Source organism: Physella acuta, unplaced genomic scaffold, assembly GCF_028476545.2.
Source record: "Physella acuta isolate Inbredline_101_S28 unplaced genomic scaffold, ASM2847654v3 ptg000731l, whole genome shotgun sequence".
Classification (NCBI taxonomy): Eukaryota; Metazoa; Mollusca; class Gastropoda; family Physidae; genus Physella; species Physella acuta.
Window position 1 is genome coordinate 144,847 of NW_026732249.1, and position 22,521 is coordinate 167,367.

At 31.3% G+C, this 22,521-nt stretch overlaps 2 protein-coding genes across 6 annotated transcripts in view; one reads left to right on the forward strand and one right to left on the reverse strand.

The window, feature by feature from the left end:
• The window catches only part of LOC131950062 (uncharacterized), a 31,356-nt gene extending 26,977 nt beyond the window's left edge, over positions 1–4,379 (forward strand). Inside the window, exon 5 of the mRNA XM_059312099.1 lies at positions 554–4,379. Within this exon, the coding sequence (XP_059168082.1) occupies positions 554–765 (212 nt within the window). The 3' untranslated portion in view covers positions 766–4,379. The remainder of the gene's footprint in view (positions 1–553) is intronic.
• Positions 4,380–6,115: 1,736 nt separating this feature from the next.
• LOC131950061 (motile sperm domain-containing protein 2) lies at positions 6,116–21,970 on the reverse strand. 5 transcript variants are annotated; one of them, XM_059312093.1, is made up of 18 exons: positions 21,916–21,970; positions 21,764–21,815; positions 21,033–21,191; positions 20,562–20,648; positions 20,277–20,437; positions 19,853–19,913; positions 19,658–19,696; positions 19,341–19,465; positions 19,109–19,192; positions 17,605–17,748; positions 16,862–16,935; positions 15,916–16,012; positions 15,439–15,535; positions 14,938–15,055; positions 13,276–13,366; positions 11,163–11,318; positions 10,445–10,661; positions 6,116–9,895 (listed from the first exon to the last, which is right to left on the reverse strand). In XM_059312093.1, the coding sequence occupies exons 1-17, from the start codon at positions 21,925–21,927 to the stop codon at positions 10,470–10,472; spliced, it is 1,749 nt and encodes a 582-aa protein (XP_059168076.1). In that variant the 5' UTR covers positions 21,928–21,970; the 3' UTR covers positions 6,116–9,895; positions 10,445–10,469. The 5 variants fall into 5 exon arrangements, with proteins under 5 accessions (XP_059168076.1, XP_059168078.1, XP_059168080.1 ...); XM_059312095.1 differs by lacking the exon at positions 16,862–16,935 and adding an exon at positions 17,304–17,350; XM_059312094.1 differs by lacking the exon at positions 6,116–9,895 and adding an exon at positions 10,142–10,186.
• Between the last annotated feature and the right edge of the window lie 551 nt (positions 21,971–22,521).

Below are 22,521 nucleotides of genomic sequence, written 5' to 3' on the forward strand. Positions count from 1 at the left end.
GTTTTCATTAGGTTTATAACTGATATCCACAATGCTACCCTTATGTAATTTAATGTAACAAAGTATAGGCTTTAATAATTGAATAATAAAAGAAACATTTTAAATTCACTCCTCTGAAGTTCTAAATTATAATTGTATCGACCCATGTTGTTAATTAAATCAGGTGGATCCATGTTTCTCAATTCTAAATAAAGAGACCAATGGTTCTCACTTATAATTAGTTAGACCCATATAAGAGTTCAGTTTCTGTTTCTAGTAAATTCTATTCCCAGTGCATTTTACATTACCTTGCTTCTGCCTTTTGATCTGGTCAATTTATATTACAATAACAAGGTAATATCACTTTGAACATGATTGTATGTAGTAGGCCTATAGACAAGGTTTTGTGACCTCTGTATATCCAGAAATACTGTTTCCAGCCAGATAAATTTTCCTGACTATTAACCATACCATTCTAATTCTTAAAATGAGTGGGCAGTTATCAGTAAGATCTTATACTGCTTGAACCATATTATTCCACATAGATTAAAAAATTCTTTATCATTATTTCTAGGCTACCTGGATGATGCAGGGTCAAAGGGCAGAGGTCAGGATGCAGATAGATTTTCATCCAAAGAGAGACAACTCACCAGCATGGAGACCTTGAAACTTTTCTCCCAGATTTTAGATGTGGCTGAAGGTCAAGGTGAGAGGGAGCACACTGACATCAAGACCAAGCAGGAAATGGGTCAGCTCCCAGGGACTGCCGCTGACCTACTTTATTAAATCAGTCAATCCCAGCATTCATTTTGCTATCACAAACCGGTAATTATAATGCAAATAAAGGAGAACTACTATTCACTTTCTTAAGTATGTCATGGTATATACATATATACACATAAATACTTTGTTTGAGCTTTTTCTACCTTTGTACAACAATTCTGCAATTATAATTCTTAATATGATAACTATTATTAAATTAACACTGAGCAACTGGCCACATGTACCCTACTAGATCAAGCTTGGTGATAGTAAATCATCCAGTTGAGGTTTGAAAATCAAGTCTTACACTGAAAATGATGAGGTGAAAGAGGTTTAAATAATAATGTTGTATAACATGACTTAATTTTGTGAACATTTTGCTGACAATATTTATTAAATTCATCAACTATGTTCATAAATTTGAATTCATTAAACTATGTTCATAAATTTTAATTCATTAAACTATGTTCATATATTTGAATTTGTTAAACTATGTTAATAAATTTGAATTGCCTGTAAAAAGTAAACAAGAATGATACTTTATACTATGTCTATCATATGATACAATATATAACAATACCAAAACAATACACGTTTTCATTCACACTAGGAGCTGTTGAGTCATTTCATTAAACAGTGCAGATAGTTTTCATAAGAAATCTTCACTTTTTTATTTTTCTAAATTATCATTAGTTTTGTTTTGGCTTTTTAAAACAATTACAGAAGTAAATTATTGGCTGTTTTTTTAATAAAAAATAACAAATATATACCCTATGTCTATGTATTTTGTATATAAACTGAAAATAATTTTATAACCTAAAATTATGCTACTAGATGGATATGTAATAAATTATGTTGGATTTTATGTTATTTTTATAATGTCTAATTGTTTCCTAGATTACTCTGTAATGCTTGTTTTACAATTAACCATAAAGAAACAGCCTGAGTAAATAATATAAGGTACCCTATTCAAGAAAGTTAAAAATATTTTTCTTTTAATAAACCTAACAGAAGATATAAAATGTTAACTACATTTTTTCAGAATACAAGAAATGTGTAATTTTTAAAAAAAACAACTTTAAAGCTATGTTAAACATTTTAAATTAAAAACAAAAATGTAAACAAAATTCAGTTTCCATTGTTCTTTTGTTTGTTGGCCTGAGCTATGGTAACACATCTCAGCATTAAAGGTGAAATTTTGTAGCCATTAGTGGTGTACTTCCCTCTATGGGACTACTGTTGCCCTCTACAAGACTGATACTGTCCTCTATAGGACTACTACTGCCCTCTATAGGACTACTACAGCCCTCTATAGGACTACTACTGCCCTCTATAGGACTACTACTGCCCTCTGTAGGACTACTACTGCCCTCTACAGGACTAATACTGCCCATTTGTGGGATTATTCACCTACTTCATTTCACTGCTGTTCATTATTTGAATCATAACTAACTACTTCCATTATTTAAATCATAACTACCTACTTTACTATCCTATAATTGATTTATAAATGTTTAAATGCCTGACACACGTCTCAATGTGAATTATTCCATTTGTTGTTGTACCATAAACCACCATGTTTTTTTATATTCCAATATTTTTATACAGATTTTTACCAATGTAAAACTGATTGTAATATTTTAATATTTGTTTATGAAATGTATGAATGTTCCTTACCCAGAAATGTATACATGGAATCTTAACATTACAAAAATTTTAAACACTTAAGTTTTATCTATTCCATTATATCAATATTGTTTACAAAATAATAAAAGCTGTATGATATGCTGTATAACATCATATATTCATCATAAATGATAAGTTTTTTTTAAACATATCTAAATAGATACACACACCACAATATTTCTACCCAATAAATAGTTTTGTAGAATTAGTAGGTAACATATATGAATGCGCATGTGAATTGTGCAAATACGTATATGTCCGTATGTTTGTATTGGAGATATGTCTTACTGTATGTGTTCAAAAAACTACAATCTTGTTCTTATCTTTTTAGGTGCTATTTTATACTAGCTAGGAATATAATATTTTCAAATTTTTCTGCATGTGAATGTAATATTAAATGAAATGATAGTAGGTGATTTTGTTTTTATTTATCAATGTTCTCTAAACAATTGAATTAACGTATACTTTGAATTAAAAAAACGTTTACAATACTGTGCAGGATGAGTAAACTAAGATGCTCGAAAAGTTCCGAATAGTTAACAACTATTACTTAGCTGTCACTTTTATCTAAATCTACATGTGTGAATAAATTGTCTTCTTTGCATCCATTGTTTAGAGTTGATAAGTTGAAGGAACCAAAATATGAGCTTTTAACTGCCCCATTGACTGAAGGGTATTTTAATCTTTTGTTATTTTTATACTTTAAAATTTTTTTTCAATAATATTGTTTCAAAATATTTATTTAAAAAAGAAATGACAATTGTCTTATTTTTGTATATTATTTATTTAAAATAACAGGATAATATATTTTTTTTAATAATTCATTTCTATATCCGCATCATTTTCTTGTAATTGCAGAAGAGCTATATAATTCATTACGCAATGAAAATTATGCTAGTTAACGTTCAAATAAAAATTGCTAATTTTTTTTTAAAGATAAGTTTAAATATCCTAATTGAAAACTCAGAAATAAAAAATTAAAGGCACACTAAATGATTAAAAAGAATTCTTTTCAACAAACTATGCTGATGAGAATTAAATTAATCCAATATAAAATTAAACTCTTGAAATATATTTCAATTAAAAAAAAACATGTATAACATTGTTTATTAAAAAATGTAATTATGCAATTCAGATGTGATAAAAGCTATTCATAATTGAGTTAAGAGTATCTAGGATTTGCCTATTTGAATAAAAGTTCAAACATGGAAGTAACACACAGATCTGTTAAAATAATCAAATGAGCAATTTAAGAAAGAATATTTTCTTTTTTTTAAACATCTTTCTTAGATTACATCTGTCTTTCAAATGTTGTCCAGTTGGTCATCACATTCTTTTAAACAAAATTTTCATTAGAACTTTTGCTGATAGTTCGCCAAATGTTTTAATACATATTTTAAATAAGCTCTATTTTCTTTATAAAAATCAACATTGTTAAACTATATTTTCATTCGGCATTTTTATTTAATAAAGTTGCACAATGCTTTTATTTTAATTTGAAAATTGTCTTATTAAGAATAGAGATAAGTATTTTTTCTTCTTTCCCCCTATCAATATGTTAAAATGACTTCCAGAAACAGATACGCAAACACAATATATTGGTCGTCTAAAACTAGCTAGTGAGCCACACACTGATATTATATTCACTAACTTTGAGCATTGCTTGACATGTTATCAATTGTAAATCTATTTATTTGTAAATCTATAATCTTCCTAATATGCAGACTACCCTGTGTTGTATTTAGACATTTCTGCTTGTGATACATGCAAAATTGAACCTCGCCAAAAGTTTTATTAATTCAAAAATTTGTTTGCTTGCACGTTGAAATTTGTTTCTATTTTTTTTTTTTAAATTATTATTCTTGGACACATTAGTATAAAACTATTTATTATTGAAAGGAATTAGATGATTTATATACAATGTTAACCACTGTAGAACATGTATTGCTGGAGTTGAAATAAAATAATTCTACAAAACTAAAAAAACATGTATTAAGTTTTTGTCTACAAATCTAATATCTAAGACACATAATTATTGATCGTTGTTTAACAAGTTAACAATCAAGAGCTCCTACCTTTAGAAATGGCTTAGTGCTGAAGTTATATTTGTCATCCTAATATATATAATATTTTGTTTCCATATGTAAACTTGTAATCTATTAGTCTGGCTTTCACAATCTGAATTATATGTTAACCAAAGTATTTAGCTATTCTATAAACATAAGATGCTTAGTGTGGGAAATGAGAATGATAATTATTCAGTGTTGAAAGCTCTAGTGGAAATGTATCCTCTTTATATATATATATATATATATATATATATATATATATATATATATATATATATATATATATATATATATATATATATAATATATATATATAATATATAGATATATACATATAGATATACACATATATATATAATGTATATATATATATATATATATATATATATATATATATATATATATATATATATATATATATATATATATATATATATATATATATATATATATATATATACATTATATATATATATGTATATATCTATATGTATATATATATATGTATATAAATAAATATATATGTATACATATATATTTATGTATATATTTATTTATTTATACACACACACATATATATATACATATAAGTAAAGAATCCATTGGGCAGATGAAGTAGAGTTCATGTTTCTTGACCTTGGCATATAATGGGATAATGTGGTCAGCACTTTGCCCAGCCACCTTTACCTTCCATAACACGTTAGATGGGACAGATTTTAAAACAAGTATGTATAGCCAGATAAAGTAGAGTTAATTTTTTCTCATAATGTAACACTATGATTAAAAAAAAAAATTCCAAATGCTTGGTGGTCTCAGGTAAAATAGACCTGATCTGGGAATCAAACTGGAAACTTACAGATAAAATTGACGAGCCCAGATAATTTCTAGCCAGCCGTAGACTATGTAGAACACCTGGTCAGGTGAGGAGCCCACTTAAAAAACCTGCTAATTAACTTTTAGGAGAAAGTTATCCTTAGTCTTTGTAAATACAGTAGATATTGTTGTTATAGGATGGCATGGTCAAATGGTAGAGCACACCTGAAAGTTTCAAGTTCTTCTTCTTCGTTCTTAATTTTTAGTGTTGGGAGGGATTGAGCCTTATCTGCCAGAGGGTTTGAACTCGAGACTTTTTTCAAATTTATCAACCATGAGCTTTGCCAACTCGACCATGCTTCCATCACAATTAAGGATTAACTGTCAACTGGTTATGCGCCATTGAGTCCAATTTCAGCCTGCTTTTCTTTTTGGATTTGCTTCCATAGCCTTTGTCCAACCAAAAACAAACTACAAGGCAGCAGGTGTTTGATTTTAGAGTTGTCTCTCCTAGAAGAGTGGCTGTCCCCAGCTAACGAGCCTCATCTGCCCGAGGGTTCGAACTCGAGACTTTTCGGTTTAGCAACCATGAGCTTTACCGACTCCATCACGCCGACCCCGTTTCAAGTTCAAATCTGGGTTCCAGTCTGCACAATGTCCCTGAGTCTACTCAGCTCTGATGGGTACCTGACTTACATGACAGAAAGTAAAGGTGGCTGGGCATATAGTGCTCACCACACTATCCCTTCATAACAAGAAATAAATCCTACTTTCCCACACAAAAAATAATACAGAGGCTAGAAATCTAAGGTGTATTTCAACAAATTTTATTGATAATTTTTTAAGTTCTCCTGTAAATAAAAAAAAAAATTTGTCCATAACCTGTTGAAGAATTCTTCTGAAAATATGAATCTGACAGAAAAACATTGTATTCAACCACTAGCAGGATACATCACATGACATATAGACAACAAAGAACATGTCAAACCAAAGTTGTAAATATACAGTATAAAAACAGATTTTGAGGGCACAAAACAAAATTAGCAAAAATAAAAGGTTACAAAAAAAAAAAAAAAAAAAACAGCCAATAAACTAGTTAATTCATAATATTAAATAGTTACCAAATTAATTTTGAGTGCTCATTTTTGTTATTTATTTTAATCTCTTCATTGTGTTTACTGTCCAGTGTTAAAAAGAATGATTTTGATGTGACAATACTTAATGATGCAAATGCAAAATACATTATTAATACTGAGTTGATGTTTGATTAATAGTTTTTACACTTTTTATTGACTTTGAATTCTTCAAGAGTGTTTATAAGTTTGCTTTAGCACCAAACTCACAGTCATACTATGAAGTATGTAGATTTAATAAAAGGTAAATTTTTAAATAAAAAAATCAGTTATTTATTTAAGACCAGTTACAAGATGCATTTATTCAAAGTTTCAATGATTAAAAAAAAAAGAAAATGTTTTATTTTGATGGTAATTAAATGTATTAAAATACTGAAACATTAACTTTATAGTAACTGTTAGGTTTATATCTTTCTTAGAATCAACATTGTGGATGAAAAAGAAAATAGATAATTTATTTAACTTATTCTTTATTGCTTTTTTTTAAAAAGCAAAACTGGTGTGCTAATAACATATACCTACAGCTGTATCTATCAATTCATTAAAAGCTGAAAGCGAATTAAAAAAAAAAAGAATTTTTAAACAAAAACCCATAAAAAACTTTAAACTTTTTGTTATAGTATGTGTGCAATATTTCCTAGTTTGACCAATTATAATAAAAGAAAGTAGTATATATTAATCACTGCAAGAGGAGTATATATGTACAATACTAAAAAAAATCATTATGTAAGTGATAATTAACTGAGGGGTTTGTAAAAAATGGAGACAACTTAAAACTAGCTGAGCTTCAAACAAGATCCTGACAAATCAGTACAGGAAAGTAAGCTTAATGTTAACTACAAAACATATCAATTCAATATTTATGTATGAAATATGTATCTATTTGTATAGATAATAATTGCACTTGTCATCAATATTATAAGTTGATGTAGTCTCAAACATTTCATCTGAATACAATCACATTGCTCAACACATTGAACACAATCACATTGCTCAACACATTGAATACAATCACAATGCTCAACACATTGAACACAATCACATTGCTCAACACATTGAACACAATCACAATGCTCAACACATAAACACTTCATCACCAAGCAACAGAAAATAGCCAACAGACAACTTTTAGTATTGAATTTCCTAAATAAAAATATCTTCTATGTAAAAAAAAGTACATTTTAGCAAGACAAACCTTTCATCTTTTTAAATAGTTTATCAGCATAAAAAAAATTAAATATTTTCATTTTGAAAATTGAAAGACTTGAAGCAAGAATTTAAGGTGAACATTTAATATGTACAACAAACAACTAGAATTTATTTTCACTTATTGTCAACAGTTAATTTTAACTTAATTATAGCACTCTATACGTGTATAAGCCATACAGAATGTGGAATGTCAATTACAACAGACACTTGAGTACAGAAAGAGTTGTCGTTATCTAAATTGTAGACACTCCACTGTAAATACAAATATATAAAACAACCTACATCACTATCCCATGTAGCAAAAGGAGCTGTGAAAAGAACAAAAAGTTTGACTAACTTTTCATGGAACAAATCTTAATTTATTTCTATTGTTTTCCCCCAAAACAGAAGATGCTTAAAAATGGAGATCACTAAAAAATTCATATGAAATAATGCACAACTGAAAACTGCACACAAAAAAGTATGCAAGGGCACTTTTTGTTTCCTTAATTAAATCAAGCATTTATAGACATTAACATGATAAAACATATTTCCATGAAATATGACAAATTTTAAACGTATTAGTATAATTGGTTTGTATTTACGCATTTTTCTGTTTGCGCCGTTTTCTGGGAACCATATTTTTTTCTAGCAACAATTCAACCTAAATACAGTAAAACAATACTTTTAGTGACTGAAACAACGGACAAATGATTTTCATTGTAAAAGCATATACAATTAACCTTCAACTTAAACAGAATTTTGTTTTTCCTTTAAAAACTATGAGAACCTGAGTTAAATAATTTCAACAACTGGTCCTGGTTCAAGAAATAAGCTATGGAAATATTTGAACTTACAAATATAAAACACATGCTTACAATTTAAATATGTGAAAATTAAAAATATTGCTTCAATAACATCATCATTGTTCAAATTTTCAAAAAATAAATAAAATTGTTTTAAAAGAAAGTGAAATAAAAACAAAATCACAGTCAATTAAACATCTGTCATAGAAATGAATAAAATAAATAAAAATTCAACAGCAAACTGAAGTTTATTAAGCAAAACAAAGAAAGAAAAAACTCTTAGTTATTTAGAAATACTGTATTCAATGTATAAATTATATTTCAAATCTCATTTTAAATATTAAATATCTCTACTGAATATAAAAACACATTTTGCATTATTGTAAAATTGGTAGTTTTTGAACAGACATTCAAAGTTTCAACAAAGTGATGTTTCTTAACTGGCAAGTTTGTTTGATGGATAAAAATTTTGCTGCTTAATGTCAACTTTTGATAGAAATAAAGAATTAAGTCAAACATAATAGTATGAGAAAGTACAGATAAAACAATTACAACATAGGGTCTAGATAAACTTTAATAGTTGTGAAATTGATATTTTTGTGCTTGAAGTTAAATATGTGAATAAATTCTATAATATAATAAACAAAATACCAAAACCAATTTTTTTTAAATCTGGAAAAACAAAAAAACAAACCCCTAATGGATGGTTGCTATTCTCATTTAAAGTTTTGGAATAGAGCAATAGATGACAGGACTTTAGTTCATTTTATTAAAAAAATAAAAATAAATATACCTAAAAAAATTAGATGTTAAAATAGTGACATTTATATGTTTTTTTATTACTAGACTATTCTTTTATATAAAAGTTTAGGTATATAAAAATAAAAAGTCAATATGACCAATAATTAAAAAGAAGGCAAGAATGTAGCAGCCACAAGGGTTCTTGTATGTACTCAACTAAAAGCTAAGCTCAGCTAATCTGGCATGTTCACTTAAAACATCAGGATTTAAAAAAAAAAAATGTTTATAATAGATATGTTCAACAAATGGACCATAAAAAAATGTCATAATATGCAAGAACACTCTGATGCTAGTACATGGCTCAAAAAACAACAAGGTGCATTAATCAACATTTGTTTGGACAGGGAGCAGCATTTGAGAAAAGTTAACGCATGACTGGGTGGATGCATTACAAGGAGTGACATGGATGGGCATTAAACTAATGAAGGGTGGGGGACACAAGACAGTTATATTAAGACTATGTTGAGTTGTACTAAGACTACAACAAGTCATGCCACGACTGAAGATTGGCAACAAAAATGTGGAATGAACTGGGTGGTTTCATCCTCGCTGAACTGGTCTCATCTATCTGTCAGGTCCCTGTCAATGACAGCCACGCACTGAGCAACATCAGGTCAAATGTTGGACCACCAAAATTATTTCAACAGCAGAAATTTTCCTGGAAAATAATTGTTTGACTCAATTTAAATTGTCATCTAATTAATATATAGTCAAATGTTGGACCACCAAAATTATTTCAACAGCAGAAATTTTCCTGGAAAATAATTGTTTGACTCAATTTAAATTGTCATCTAATTAATATATAGTCAAATGTTGGACCACCAAAATTATTTCAACAGCAGAAATTTTTCTGAAAAAAAAAATGTATTTGACTCAATTAAAATTGTCATCTAATTAATATATAGTCAAATGGTGGACCACCAAAATTATTTCAACAGCAGAAATTTTCCTGGAAAAAAATTATTTGACTCAATTTAAATTGTCATCTAATTAATATATAGTCAAGCTACCTCGCTAAAATTGTATTCATGTTCATCTTTTGTACAATATTCATAAAATAGCAAAAAAGTTACAGAATGTATATTATTAAACTCATCGATAATATTGTCAATATAAAAAGTTTGTTACAAAAAGTTCCAAATAATCTTTAAATATTCAGCTTTACACTTACACAGCTATATAAAAAAGTATAAACAAAAATAGTTACCATAAAAAAGTTTAGCAGCTCAGGGTCAACACTTGCGTCCATAAGGATCATTGCAAAAATCAAACGGGAGGGCCAGAAACTGGGTGAAGAGATCCTCTCCGAAGCAAGAGTAGGCCAGCATGACAACAATCAGGACAATGCCTGTGAAAGCTTGTATGCAGATTAGAAAGTTCACCTGTTTCTGCAAGTACCGTGTTTGGTTCTCCAGCTGTTCTACCTGACAACAACAAAAGAAATCTGGCCATATTATTTATGTGGCATGTGGACATTTTAAATGCATAGACCCTTATTTTTATTGACAGCATTATTTTGAAACTTTGATAGAAATTTTGAGTCTGAGAAATTTAGCAAATAATTAGATGTATTTTCAATCATTTGAATAAAAAGTTAAATGACAAGTTGTAGTAATGAAGGTAAGATTTATAGTGTTATAATTTGAGATGGGATAAATTAGTTTTAGCATAAGTAGAAATGTTAAAAAAAACTACATTAATTGAGAGGATGTATTAAAAATAATTTGGTGTTAAAAAAAAAAGCAGAAGATATGCAAAATATTTATCTTTAATCTTAGGTTTTATTTAAATCCAAACTACTTCAAAGATTTAAAAAAATTCATTTTAATACAAAAGTAATACAATTGAAAAAAAACAACAAGTGAATAGTTTGAACAAAGAATCCAGCGCAACATTTCAGCAGAATCAACCTGTCAACTCTATACCTGTTTGTCCATCTCTTCAGCATCACCTTTGCCAGACCTTTTAGCCTGAAGGTTACCTTCATTAAATCCCCCATCCACAGAGGATGCCATGGCTGGCTCGTTAATAAATCTCTGGCTGGTAGAGGTTTGCCCTAAAGGAGCTGGTTTTTTCTTATCCTGGGGTGTATGTGAATGGGACGTTAATAAATCTCTGGCTGGCAGAGGTTTGTCCTAAAGGAGCTGGTTTTTTCTTATCCTGGGGTGTATGGGAATGGGACGTTAATAAATCTCTGGCTGGCAGAGGTTTGTCCTAAAGGAGCTGGTTTTTTCTTATCCTGGGGTGTATGGGAATGGGACGTTAATAAATCTCTGGCTGGCAGAGGTTTGCCCTAAAGGAGCTGGTTTTTTCTTATCCTGGGGTGTATGGGAATGGGAGGAAAACTTAAACAAAATGGAACATTTGATCTGCACCTTTGTGAGTTTGTAGTTCCTGACTGGCTTATTGCTGTATTGTATTAGGCTGGCAGCTTTGTCCAATAAGACTAGTTTTTATGTGTGTGTGGTGTTTGTAAGTGAGGGGATATCTAAAGAAAACTGAAAGATTCTAAATACTTGTGTACGGAAACACCTTCATGTAAATATGAAATGGGTGACAGGACAAAATTTATCAGGCTTAACAACTCCAAGCACAATTTCTTACATACTGAAAAAACAACTAGTTATTCACAACTTCTTTTTCATGTTCTAATATATTTAATTTGGAATACTTTTCTTCTTCTTTGTTCTTAATTTTTAGTGTTGGAAGGGATCGAGCTTTTGCAGACTCAACCACGCCTCCATCACAATTAGGATACGTGTCAACTGGTTATGCTCCGTTGAGGCCATTGACTCCAATTTCAGCCTGCTTTTCTTTTTGGATTTGCTTCCATAGCCTTTGTCCAACAAAGAACATACTACAAGGCAGCAGTTGTTTTAATTTTAGAGTTGTCTCTCCTAGAAGAGTGGTTGTCCCCAGCTAACGAGCCTCATCTGCCCGGGGGTTCGAACTCGAGACTTTTTGGTTCAGCAACCATGAGCTTTACCGACTCGACCACGCCGACCCCTGTATTACTTTTAAATATGCAGTAATTTGCCCAATATAGGGAGAGATATGCTAGATCTCAGCTGTTTAAACCATGTTAGTAAATGATGCAGAGTTAGCTAAGATAAACAATCCATTTATGGATCATAATTAAAAATAATTTTAAATATAGATAATAAATTTGAAAAAAAAAAGATGATTAGCTGATTAAAGTGATTTTTAAAAAAAGAATGCCAAGAGAATCTACCTAAATGGTTGATACTGAATGGTTATAATTAATAGTGTAATACCTTTCTTTGTAAAGAGCTCACCACATGGAATAAACTTACCTCACAAAGTTTGGGACCTAAACATAATATATGTAGAACCCTAAAACTTAAACCCTTATCTTGACTGTCTAACTTAAAATAGCTCAGCATAGTACATAAAATTAAAGTCTTTCACCTCAATCAAGATGTAGAACAATAAAACGTAAACCCTTATCTTGACTGTCTAACTTAAAATAGCTCAGCACAGTAAATAAACTAAAGTCTTTCACCTCACTCAAGATGTAGAACAATAAAACGTAAACCCTTATCTTGACTGTCTAACTTAAAATAGCTCAGCACAGTACATAAAACTAAAGTCTTGAAACTAAGCAAAAATTATGTAAATTGTTTTTAGCAGGACAGCCAAAAGTCTAAGTAAGTTTGCACAATTTATACAACAGGCCTACATGCCTATTGTAGAATAAACTAAACACTATGGTCCATGTGTGAGAGAATCAATTGGTGCTAAGTACAACAACATAAACACCTTGATTATTTTTTTTATATCAACATATTGGTACGGCAACAGTTTGAAAAGTCACATCTTAAAGCCTAACATAAGCATACTTGTCTTTCTGATCAGAAATGAAGTTTCATTTCAAAAGAATAGCTCATTATACCACAACCTAAGCAAACAAAATCTAGTCTCAGGCAGCTATGCAGAGAGCAACATAAATACAATTTAAAGTTAAATCTCCCAGTGCAATGCTATCCCAAATTATAAGTTACATAAGAGTTATCTCACCTTGCCTGCCAGAGTGCTGGGTGTTTCTTGTAGGTAGCTGATTCCCTTTTTGCTTTCTGTAGCTCTGACTACCTCAGGGGCACATTTTAACCTGGGGTCAAAGAGAAATACAAGCTTAGGTGGCAGGTTTTAACACCAGGGGCACATTTTAACCTGGGGTCAAAGAGAAATACAAGCTTAGGTGGCAGGTTTTAACAACAGGGGCTCATTTTAACCTGTGATCAAAGAGAAATACAAGCTTAGGTGGCAGGTTTTAACACCAGGGGCACATTTTAACCTGGGGTCAAAGAGAAATACAAGCTTAGGTGGCAGGTTTTAACAACAGGGGCTCATTTTAACCTGTGATCAAAGAGAAATACAAGCTTAGGTGGCAGGTTTTAACACCAGGGGCACATTTTAACCTGGGGTCAAAGAGAAATACAAGCTTAGGTGGCAGGTTTTAACACCAGGGGCACATTTTAACCTGGGGTCAAAGAGAAATACAAGCTTAGGTGGCAGGTTTTAACACCAGGGGCACATTTTAACCTGGGGTCAAAGAGAAATACAAGCTTAGGTGGCAGGTTTTAACACCAGGGGCACACTTTAACCTGTGATCAAAGAGAAATACAAGCTTAGGTGGCAGGTTTTAACACCAGGGGCACATTTTAACCTGGGGTCAAAGAGAAATACAAGCTTAGGTGGCAGGTTTTAACAACAGGGGCTCATTTTAACCTGTGATCAAAGAGAAATACAAGCTTAGGTGGCAGGTTTTAACACCAGGGGCACACTTTAACCTGTGATCAAAGAGAAATACAAGCTTAGGTGGCAGGTTTTAACACCAGGGGCACATTTTAACCTGGGGTCAAAGAGAAATACAAGCGTAGGTCGCAGGTTTTAACACCAGGGGCACATTTTAACCTGGGGTCAAAGAGAAATACTATCACACATATCACATTTCTAAGGGGTAGCCCATACACTATGTCATACTCCAACGAAAGGTTGGGCTATTGTTCCTAGCAGGAAAAGAGATTCTGAAAATCTGGTGTATTCTATATTTTGTATTGTTTGAAGGGAATAGTGATGAAACGCTTTTGTTAAATGGCTGGGGAGATAGAAAAGATTGGACCATTGACATCATCTTTCTCTAGGAGGAGGAGGGGAGAGATAGACCTTTTGTAACTTATAAAAAATTTGGGGGATGGGGGAAGTGTAAACATAGTAAATATGACTTCCAAAGCAGAAGATCATCTACTCAAAATAAAAATAGGATATTTTTCTAACAGAAATTGAACATGCTAAGAAAACTTGGTTTCATTTATGCATTAATTATTTAGCCTCAACAAATTAAAAATAATTTCAATGGAAAAACAAATTAAGAATCTGACCAAGAATCTAAAGCTTTGACATTTTAATTTAAAGTCATAAAAATGCAATTTGAAATGAGGTTTTACTTATTAAAATTACCATTTTATTAAAAAAAATGTTAAATAACTTAGGCTTTTCAAAAATTAATCCACCATTTATGATAGCATTCATAAAAATAATTTAAAAAATCCCAAAATCAACATACTACACCCACTTTTCAAATACTTTTAATCTATATCTCAAATAGCCAGAGTTGAAAACACTGACTGGCTTTTGCCATGAAAACAGGTACATTCCCAACGTCTTAGTATAGCTTACTTGTGTTGCATGATTTTATCCCTGGAGGCATCCTTGAACAGCGTGGCTGGGTCTGTCCCTGTAGTGGTTTCCATAGCCATGACCAAAAACTTGTCTTTACCGATGTCTGCTCGAACATCTGAAGTTTTTAAAAAAAAAGCTATGTTTGTATCCAACAGTTAGAACATCTTACAAAAAAAAGTTATTAAAAGGTAAATTGAATAAACATGAATAAAAATCTTTAAAATCTGTTAAGTTATTTTTTAATATATAAAAACGTCAGTTACAAATTCTGATTTTTTTTTTTTGATAAATGCATTAGCTGAAAATTTTCTACAGAATATAGAAACATAACGTGTCTTTGGTTTTTACTCAAAAAAGAGTGAACATTTAAAAAAAAAAATTACAACATAAATATTTACTAATAAATAAAAACTTAAAAAGTGTGTTTGTTTCTTTTAGTTGGTAAATGAGCTAATTCAAGAAATTTAAAATGTTAATTATTTTAGAGCTAATTAGTACCTGGAACAAGGTAGACATAGATCTCTTCTGTTTTGTCTGGTCGGATGATTCCAGAACTGGGCCGCACTCTGAATTTTTCAGGAGCTGTTGTTTTTACCTGCAAGTTTAAATGGGAAGTAATTTTAAAATATATATTTAATATATCACTTCTAAATAAAGCACATTTCTAAACACAAAACAGAGTTTCACATGCACCAATGATTTAGAAATAACTAATGCACTAGAGACAGTAAAAGTATAAATTTGATTAACAATTAATTGTGAAATATGAAGCTTTGTTAAGTGAAAGAATAATAAGCAGATATTAAGTATACATAATCCAAGTAAAAAGTTTAGCTACTCTTTTGAGCCTGACAGTCAATAGGATAAATGAAGTAGAGTTCACCTGCATCTGTGACCATGGCATATAAAGGAATAGTGTGATTAGCACTATGCCAAAACAAACAAAAGACAACAAAAGTTTTGTGACTGACTTACTTTGAAAGCAACTTGGGTTGGTAAGGTATTAGTTAAAGTGATGATATCGAAGGATTCTCCATTGTCAGCCACTTGAAAAGCAAGCTCGTCAGCTGGACTGAAATATAAAGGGTATAACTCTTATACAAATTTCTTGTTCAACATCATAAGCCTACACACATTTTTATCATTGTTGGTTGAGCAAGTTGTTCACAGCTAACAAAAAAAATATGGATGATTTTAGATACTGTCCGATAAAAGACTCTTCCAAAAATAGGTGGGTTAGGTTGTTAGTATTAGTAGTATTGTAATATCAACTAGTTTTATGGTTCAAAATTAGGGTTAGGTGTATTGTGGGAGTACAGCTGGGGCTAGGGATAGGGTTAGCATTGACATTAGCAAGCCATGTGAGTATTTTAGTTAACTTAACCAGTAAGCTTACACACACTTTTTAAAGAAGATTCTATTATCGGACACTGGTATTAAAATTCCCCAAATAATACATGATTTAATTTCTGAAGCTTTGAATTAAAATCTTTTAAATTATTATTTTTTTGACAGAGTACTATTTGATCTTAGAGACAATCTTTGCACAACATGTAAAAAGCTTTTTTTTGTCAGTTAAGGAACAGATGAGTATATTGTGAGCATAAAGTAGTTTTTAAAATTGCATCAGGTCAATTATACAAGGTCAGGACATAGTGGTATCACCCGGTGCGCTCGCCTCTGGCAAAACATTTTCAACACCATACATATTTTAAGGAAATGTAAAAAAAAAATGTATGTCAAAAAAAAAAACAACCAAAATTACGCCAGATCTTTACTTACACTATGCCCAATCTAATTTTATCAAAATTGGTTTTATCAAAAGTGAAAAAAAAACTTTAAACATTTTTACAGTTAAATTTCATAAGTGTTTTAGAGAGTAAAGCACCATAAAAATAAAGATTTGTAAATAAAAACAAACCTGATAGTCAAGAAACGACCAACAAAGGAACTAGAGGTTGTAAAAGACTGAGATCTCCCCAGAATTAATGAACGCTGTTAAAACATAACAATCAAAACAAAATTGAACATTTTTGTGAATAAATCAAAATGCAAAGTGGTTCTATTTGCAAAACTAATAACAGTGTTTTTTTTTAAAAATTGCAGTTAAAATTCTTGTCTCCATATTTATAAAAAAATAATTTTTAAATTTCTTGTTTCAATAAAAGGTGAGTTATGCATTTTTTCTCACTCATGTCATTGTCAAATACTAACACTAGAATCATTTTGCATTTCTAATTCAAATATCAAAATAAAAATTTAAAAGATCAAACAAGAATGATGCTAAAGACACACACTGACAACAGAAGTGAAATCAAGTCAGCGTGTGTGAAACAGCACCGTAACAAAACCTGCTGGTTAACCTTATAATCAATGCAGATCCTTCACTTTCAATAAGATTACACTGAGACTGCAAAAAGAATTATAATGAAGCTGGGCTAGTATCACCCTTAAGGGTAATGTATATTTACAAATAAAAAATTTCAGTGTTAGTAGCCATATCAGAATACCTACAGTTTATTTTTTATATCTTTAACTTACTTGAATTTAAGGTCATATTAAATAAAACAAAATTTGCATCTTAAATTTAGAGCTCATGAAATTAAAACACTGCTGTTTTCTGATGCACATAAATCAAAATAAATTATTTGAAAGCCAACATACCCTTTTCTCGTTTGAACTGTTGTTCTGATTGTTGTTGTTTCTGTTGTGTAAGGCAGGTGCTGTGTTGGAGTTGAAGTCCAAAGACGATTCCAAATCTGATTGTGACGGAGACACAAAACCCTCCTGCACCTCTAGGAAATGGACCTAACAGAGCACATTTTTGTAAACATAACGTACAGTTGACTGCTATATTGTAGTGCAAATACAATCAGAATAGTAAGGTAATGGACCTAACAGGAAATCCAGAGCACATTTTTTAAAATAAAGTACAGTTTACTGCTATATTGTAGTGCAAATAAAATCAGAATAGTGAAAAAAACAAAACTCTACTCATTATTTAATAAATATTTATTCTAATAGTATGGTATACCAATACTTTAACTCTTTAAGACCGTAACGACGCTCCCAGTGGTTGGTCTGCCGGCCTGCCATACCGTAACGACGCTCCCAGCGTCCGATAAAATTTTCTCTATTTAATTCGTTGTTTTTCGGAATCCAAGTGTTTAATCGTAAATCTAGGTCATGATAACGCTAGAGCGGCCATTTTTCGAAATTTATAGAATTTTTTTGTAAACCAACTCGAAAAACGGCATTTTTTAACACTGCGGAATGCCGTTCAGCGGCCGCGTCTAAACGTTTACGTCGCCGCATTATAAAATTAACGAAAATTAAAGTATTTATACTAAGACTAATCCGATCCATGATTTTTGTAGATAAATGGACGTACTTTCGTTTTCTATAAATAAGAACTCATGAAAAGTTATTCTTATTATTAATTTTCCCGACAGAAGCGTAATTTTTGCACAAAAAAAAAACAACTCTTTATTTTTTCTTCTTTAAAACTAAGTAATTATCTTTCTTCAATAAATAAATAACTCCTTAAAATGTATATCAGTGTGTAGGGTATTCAATTACGATTAATTTTTATAAATAATGTTTGGGGTTTAAATTAATGGGTAAAAAGATATGGGTCATTTAGCCGCAGGGGTACTGAAAAAAAATGAGGGAAAAAAAATAATTCCGGTAAAACGTGAAAATAATTACGGGCTTAAAGAGTTAATACAATAATTACATTTTTCAATAGAAAATTTGTTATTCATTAATATGTTACAGTTAAAACAAAACTGAGTTCGTTAACTGGTTGCATTGGTAACAATAATCTACTTCAGTGGTTCTTAACCAGAGTTTGATCAATCCCCATGGGTTCCGTAAGTCAATCTCAAGGGTTTAGCGAAGTTAAGACACAAAGCCAACTTATATGCTTCACGATTGGATTTCGTCGGTGCGGACAGTAAATGCACATATGAAACTGGCGGGTTTCAGTACCTCCAAAAAGGTTAAGAACCACTGCTCTACTTATTAAATTGCTGTAAGGAAAACTAAACCTTTAATAAAATTGTAGAAAACATCCACAAACCCAACTAGGCCTTATTTGAATGTCTGAGAGCAAAAAACAAAAAGTTTCTACAGACAAAAAGAAGCAAATGGTACAAGCAAGACTTACCTTCTTCTCAACTTTTTTGTCAACATCTTCTGGATACAGTGGCTCATCCCCCATCCCTGGCTTAAAACTAAACTCAAAACTATCCTAAAAACAAAACAAAACTTGATTATTTCACTCATAACAGTTTCTAATCATTACTGATTACTACAAACAATAAATTATAAAATTAGATCACAAGCTCATGGAATAATAAACCGCATTAGGAGAAATAGAATTTAAGAGAAATACATACTGTCCCTCCCATGTACGGGGGTAAATCCTCTGCCTTAATGTATGTTTGGACATCCCCTTTAGTGACGAACTTTATTTTAGCCACAGCCTCGGGGCTGAGCCAAGCTTTAATCAGTTTCCAGGCAGCTAAAACACACAAGCAATAAAATGAAATAGTTTAACATAGTTTTACCTGTTACACATTTCACTAAATTAGATCAAATTTTTAACTTTGTATTTCTACGTTTAAACTTTGCCCATTTCCTTTTAATAAGTAAAATACATAGTATGTTTACAATAAAGTTGTCAATACATTATCATAGGTAGAGTTCAGCTCACCATTGAATATCCACGGCATGTCGTAGATGAGCATGTAGGCTAAAAAAGTAAATTAACATGGTTATGACCTTGACTTATAATCTAAGCTAATACTACTATAAAAACAAAAGAATAATACGAGAAACAATATTTTAAAAAACCTTTACTCAACAAATTTTAACAAATTAAATTTTAGTAAATGAAAAGAAAACATACCTAAAAATGTTGGGTAGTAATATTTAAAAATTGTAATTATGTATTTGACAAAGTCCACATCCTGCAGAAAAAAGGTCAAGTGTAAAAATCTTGCAATTTTAATCACAATCAGTGATACAACTAGCTAGTGGCTTGATATGGAGACATAAAAATCACAACTTAAAAAGGGATGGACTCAAAGAGGTGAGGCAAAGTGTTTGAAGGTCTCTGAGCCATCTTGGGATATATAACAAGAAGTGGTGAACATGTGGGCCAGTGTTAGCAACACACCATTAAAAATCATGCCGGTGGACTCTACATCATATGCATGATGAAGATGTTGAAACAGTTCATTCCCTTTAACTTTACTGCTTTATATGGACACATAAAAGAAAAAAGAAAAATTCACAGATATTTCACAAAGAAATCTCTTTCTAAAGCTTACCAAATTACTCAGTCCACATGCTGACATATCTAACAGAACAACAATCTTTGAAAGTGGGTTCTCTTTGAAAGCTTTCTCAATTGCATATATCATCCCCTGCTTTTCTATGGCAATTCTTTCTGGCGGGGCATCTTTTCTATGCAGCTTTACTCTTAGCCACACTAGAGGGACATAAAAAGAAAGTTTACATTTTTTAGCTACAATTATTTCTTTTCATCAAACACTTTACTTGATAATAAGATTACAAAGTTCAGGTAAAAAATTAAATTTTTGAAAATGTCTTACAAATTCTGTTTCCTTGGATATCTTTCTTGTGAAAGTACAAAGCACCAAGGTCAAACAACTCACGATCAAAAGACGCTTCACACAAATCTAAGCAAAAGTGTATTGCATTAATAAAAGGTCATAGCACAAGAAACAGCGAGTCGTTGATAAATATATAATATGCAACATTTCTTCACATTGTTTAACAGATAGACTAAATATTTTTAAGCTGGCGTTCTAGCATATTGATATATAAAGCCAAATACTTCCTTATAAAAACACTAAAAAAAATTTAAGTATTATTTTTTTTTAACTTAAATTAGCACACAATAAATAATGTCCAGTGACACTACTAGCTATCTGTCATAGAGGTAAGGCCAATAGAAATTTTACAGCTTTTACAAACAAACACTGGCAGGATGGTGTGAAGCACTGAGCTGAAAGGAGAAAAAGAGCAGCATCTTATAGGTTCACTCGGCAAAAAAATCTCACCATTTGCCTTGATTTCTTTCCGAAATTTAAGGGATGAATGAACAAGATCAACTCCCTCGTCTAGTCTATCTTTCCCTCTGATGTAGGTCTGAACAAACACTGGATCTGCCTGTAACTTCTCAAGATCACGGGCATCATACATGCCACTAGCAATATTGTCTGGAAATTTAAAAAACAATTACAATTGCTTTAATGATGACACATTTAAATAACATTTAAAAATGCAGTTAAACTAACTGTTTCTTTTACTAAACACCCATTACAGCTCATATCTAGTATTAATTATAGTTGGATCTGATATCGTATATAGATCTAGATCTAGGCCATCAGTTAGTAAGTTAAAGACATAACAAAAACACCAGCATTTTTAAGTAGGCCTACACATACAATATTATAGAACAGTAGACTAGCAATGGTAGTGGGATTGGTGCAGGCTCGCTGCATTTGGCAAGTCCACCATCTCAATTTTAGATCTAGTCCTAGCTAATCATTCAATCATGAATAGAATTAATACAGAATTATTTTAATTAGTAGGCCTGGTAGAATTTGTAATAATTTTAGCTTGTATCCAGATGGTCTATATCTTTTAAAAGGGGTGAGACTGGGGATTTCTGTTCGTCAGGGCCGTCCTGCAACAGTTTGAGAGTTTGTGAAGTTAACAGTTGTCAGTTAAGTTAACTGAGTGTTAAGCCACACAAACAACTTTTCACCAAGCTGCAACTCAAACTTACCTGCATATTTTCTTTCAAAATTTTCCTTAACGTACTGAATATTTTCGTTCACCTGAAATAAATAGGTAAATGATAGTTTGAATAACATCTATTAGTCATAAGTATATTAATATTCACTACCGAATGGATTTAATTATTTTTTGCAGTCTTACCCCCATGATCATGATTTGTTGTTGAAACGGCTGAATCTACTTCCGGGGCACCTCTCCTGAATGGAATGGGACGTCACTCTAAAAATTATTTAAAAGTTCGCAAGTCAAATCCAGGCTCATTCGCCCTTACCATTGGCAAGGCATAGGCCTACAAGATTTACTAGCCTACATACTACATTATACATTATACATGGATTTTTAACACCGCAGTTAACGGGATTATAATCTTCATCACAAAACCTTTCCTACAAATATGTAAGAAAAAGTAATACATTTTAAAATTAATTTTGTTGAATCTCTAGAGTTAAGAAATTATTATACTTAATAATAATATCAGTGGCGTAGCGAGGTCGGGTGTCACCCGGTGCGGCCAGAGTTTCTTCCAGGCAACTCTTCGGGGGGGGGGGGGAGGTGGGCCTCTGTCCCCCCCCCCCCCTCCGAAGAAAGACTACCGCCACCCCCCCCCCCCCCCCCCGACCGAGATGGAATTTATATATTAAAATATACTTTTACTAGTGTCCGCCCCCCCCCCGGAAAATATTGACCGCCCCCCCCCCCCTCCCAGAAAATATCAAGTGCACCCCGGAGAGAAAAGTCTGGAAGAAA

Bases quoted from the DNA above. Each gene is read 5' to 3' on its own strand.
- LOC131950061 (XM_059312093.1), bottom strand. The intron at 19,697-19,852 runs GTATGTTTTCTT...TTACTTTTTTAG, and splicing joins TTACTACCCAACATTTTTAG to CCTACATGCTCATCTACGAC. The intron at 19,193-19,340 runs GTATGTATTTCT...TTTTGTTTTTAG, and splicing joins CCCCGTACATGGGAGGGACA to GATAGTTTTGAGTTTAGTTT.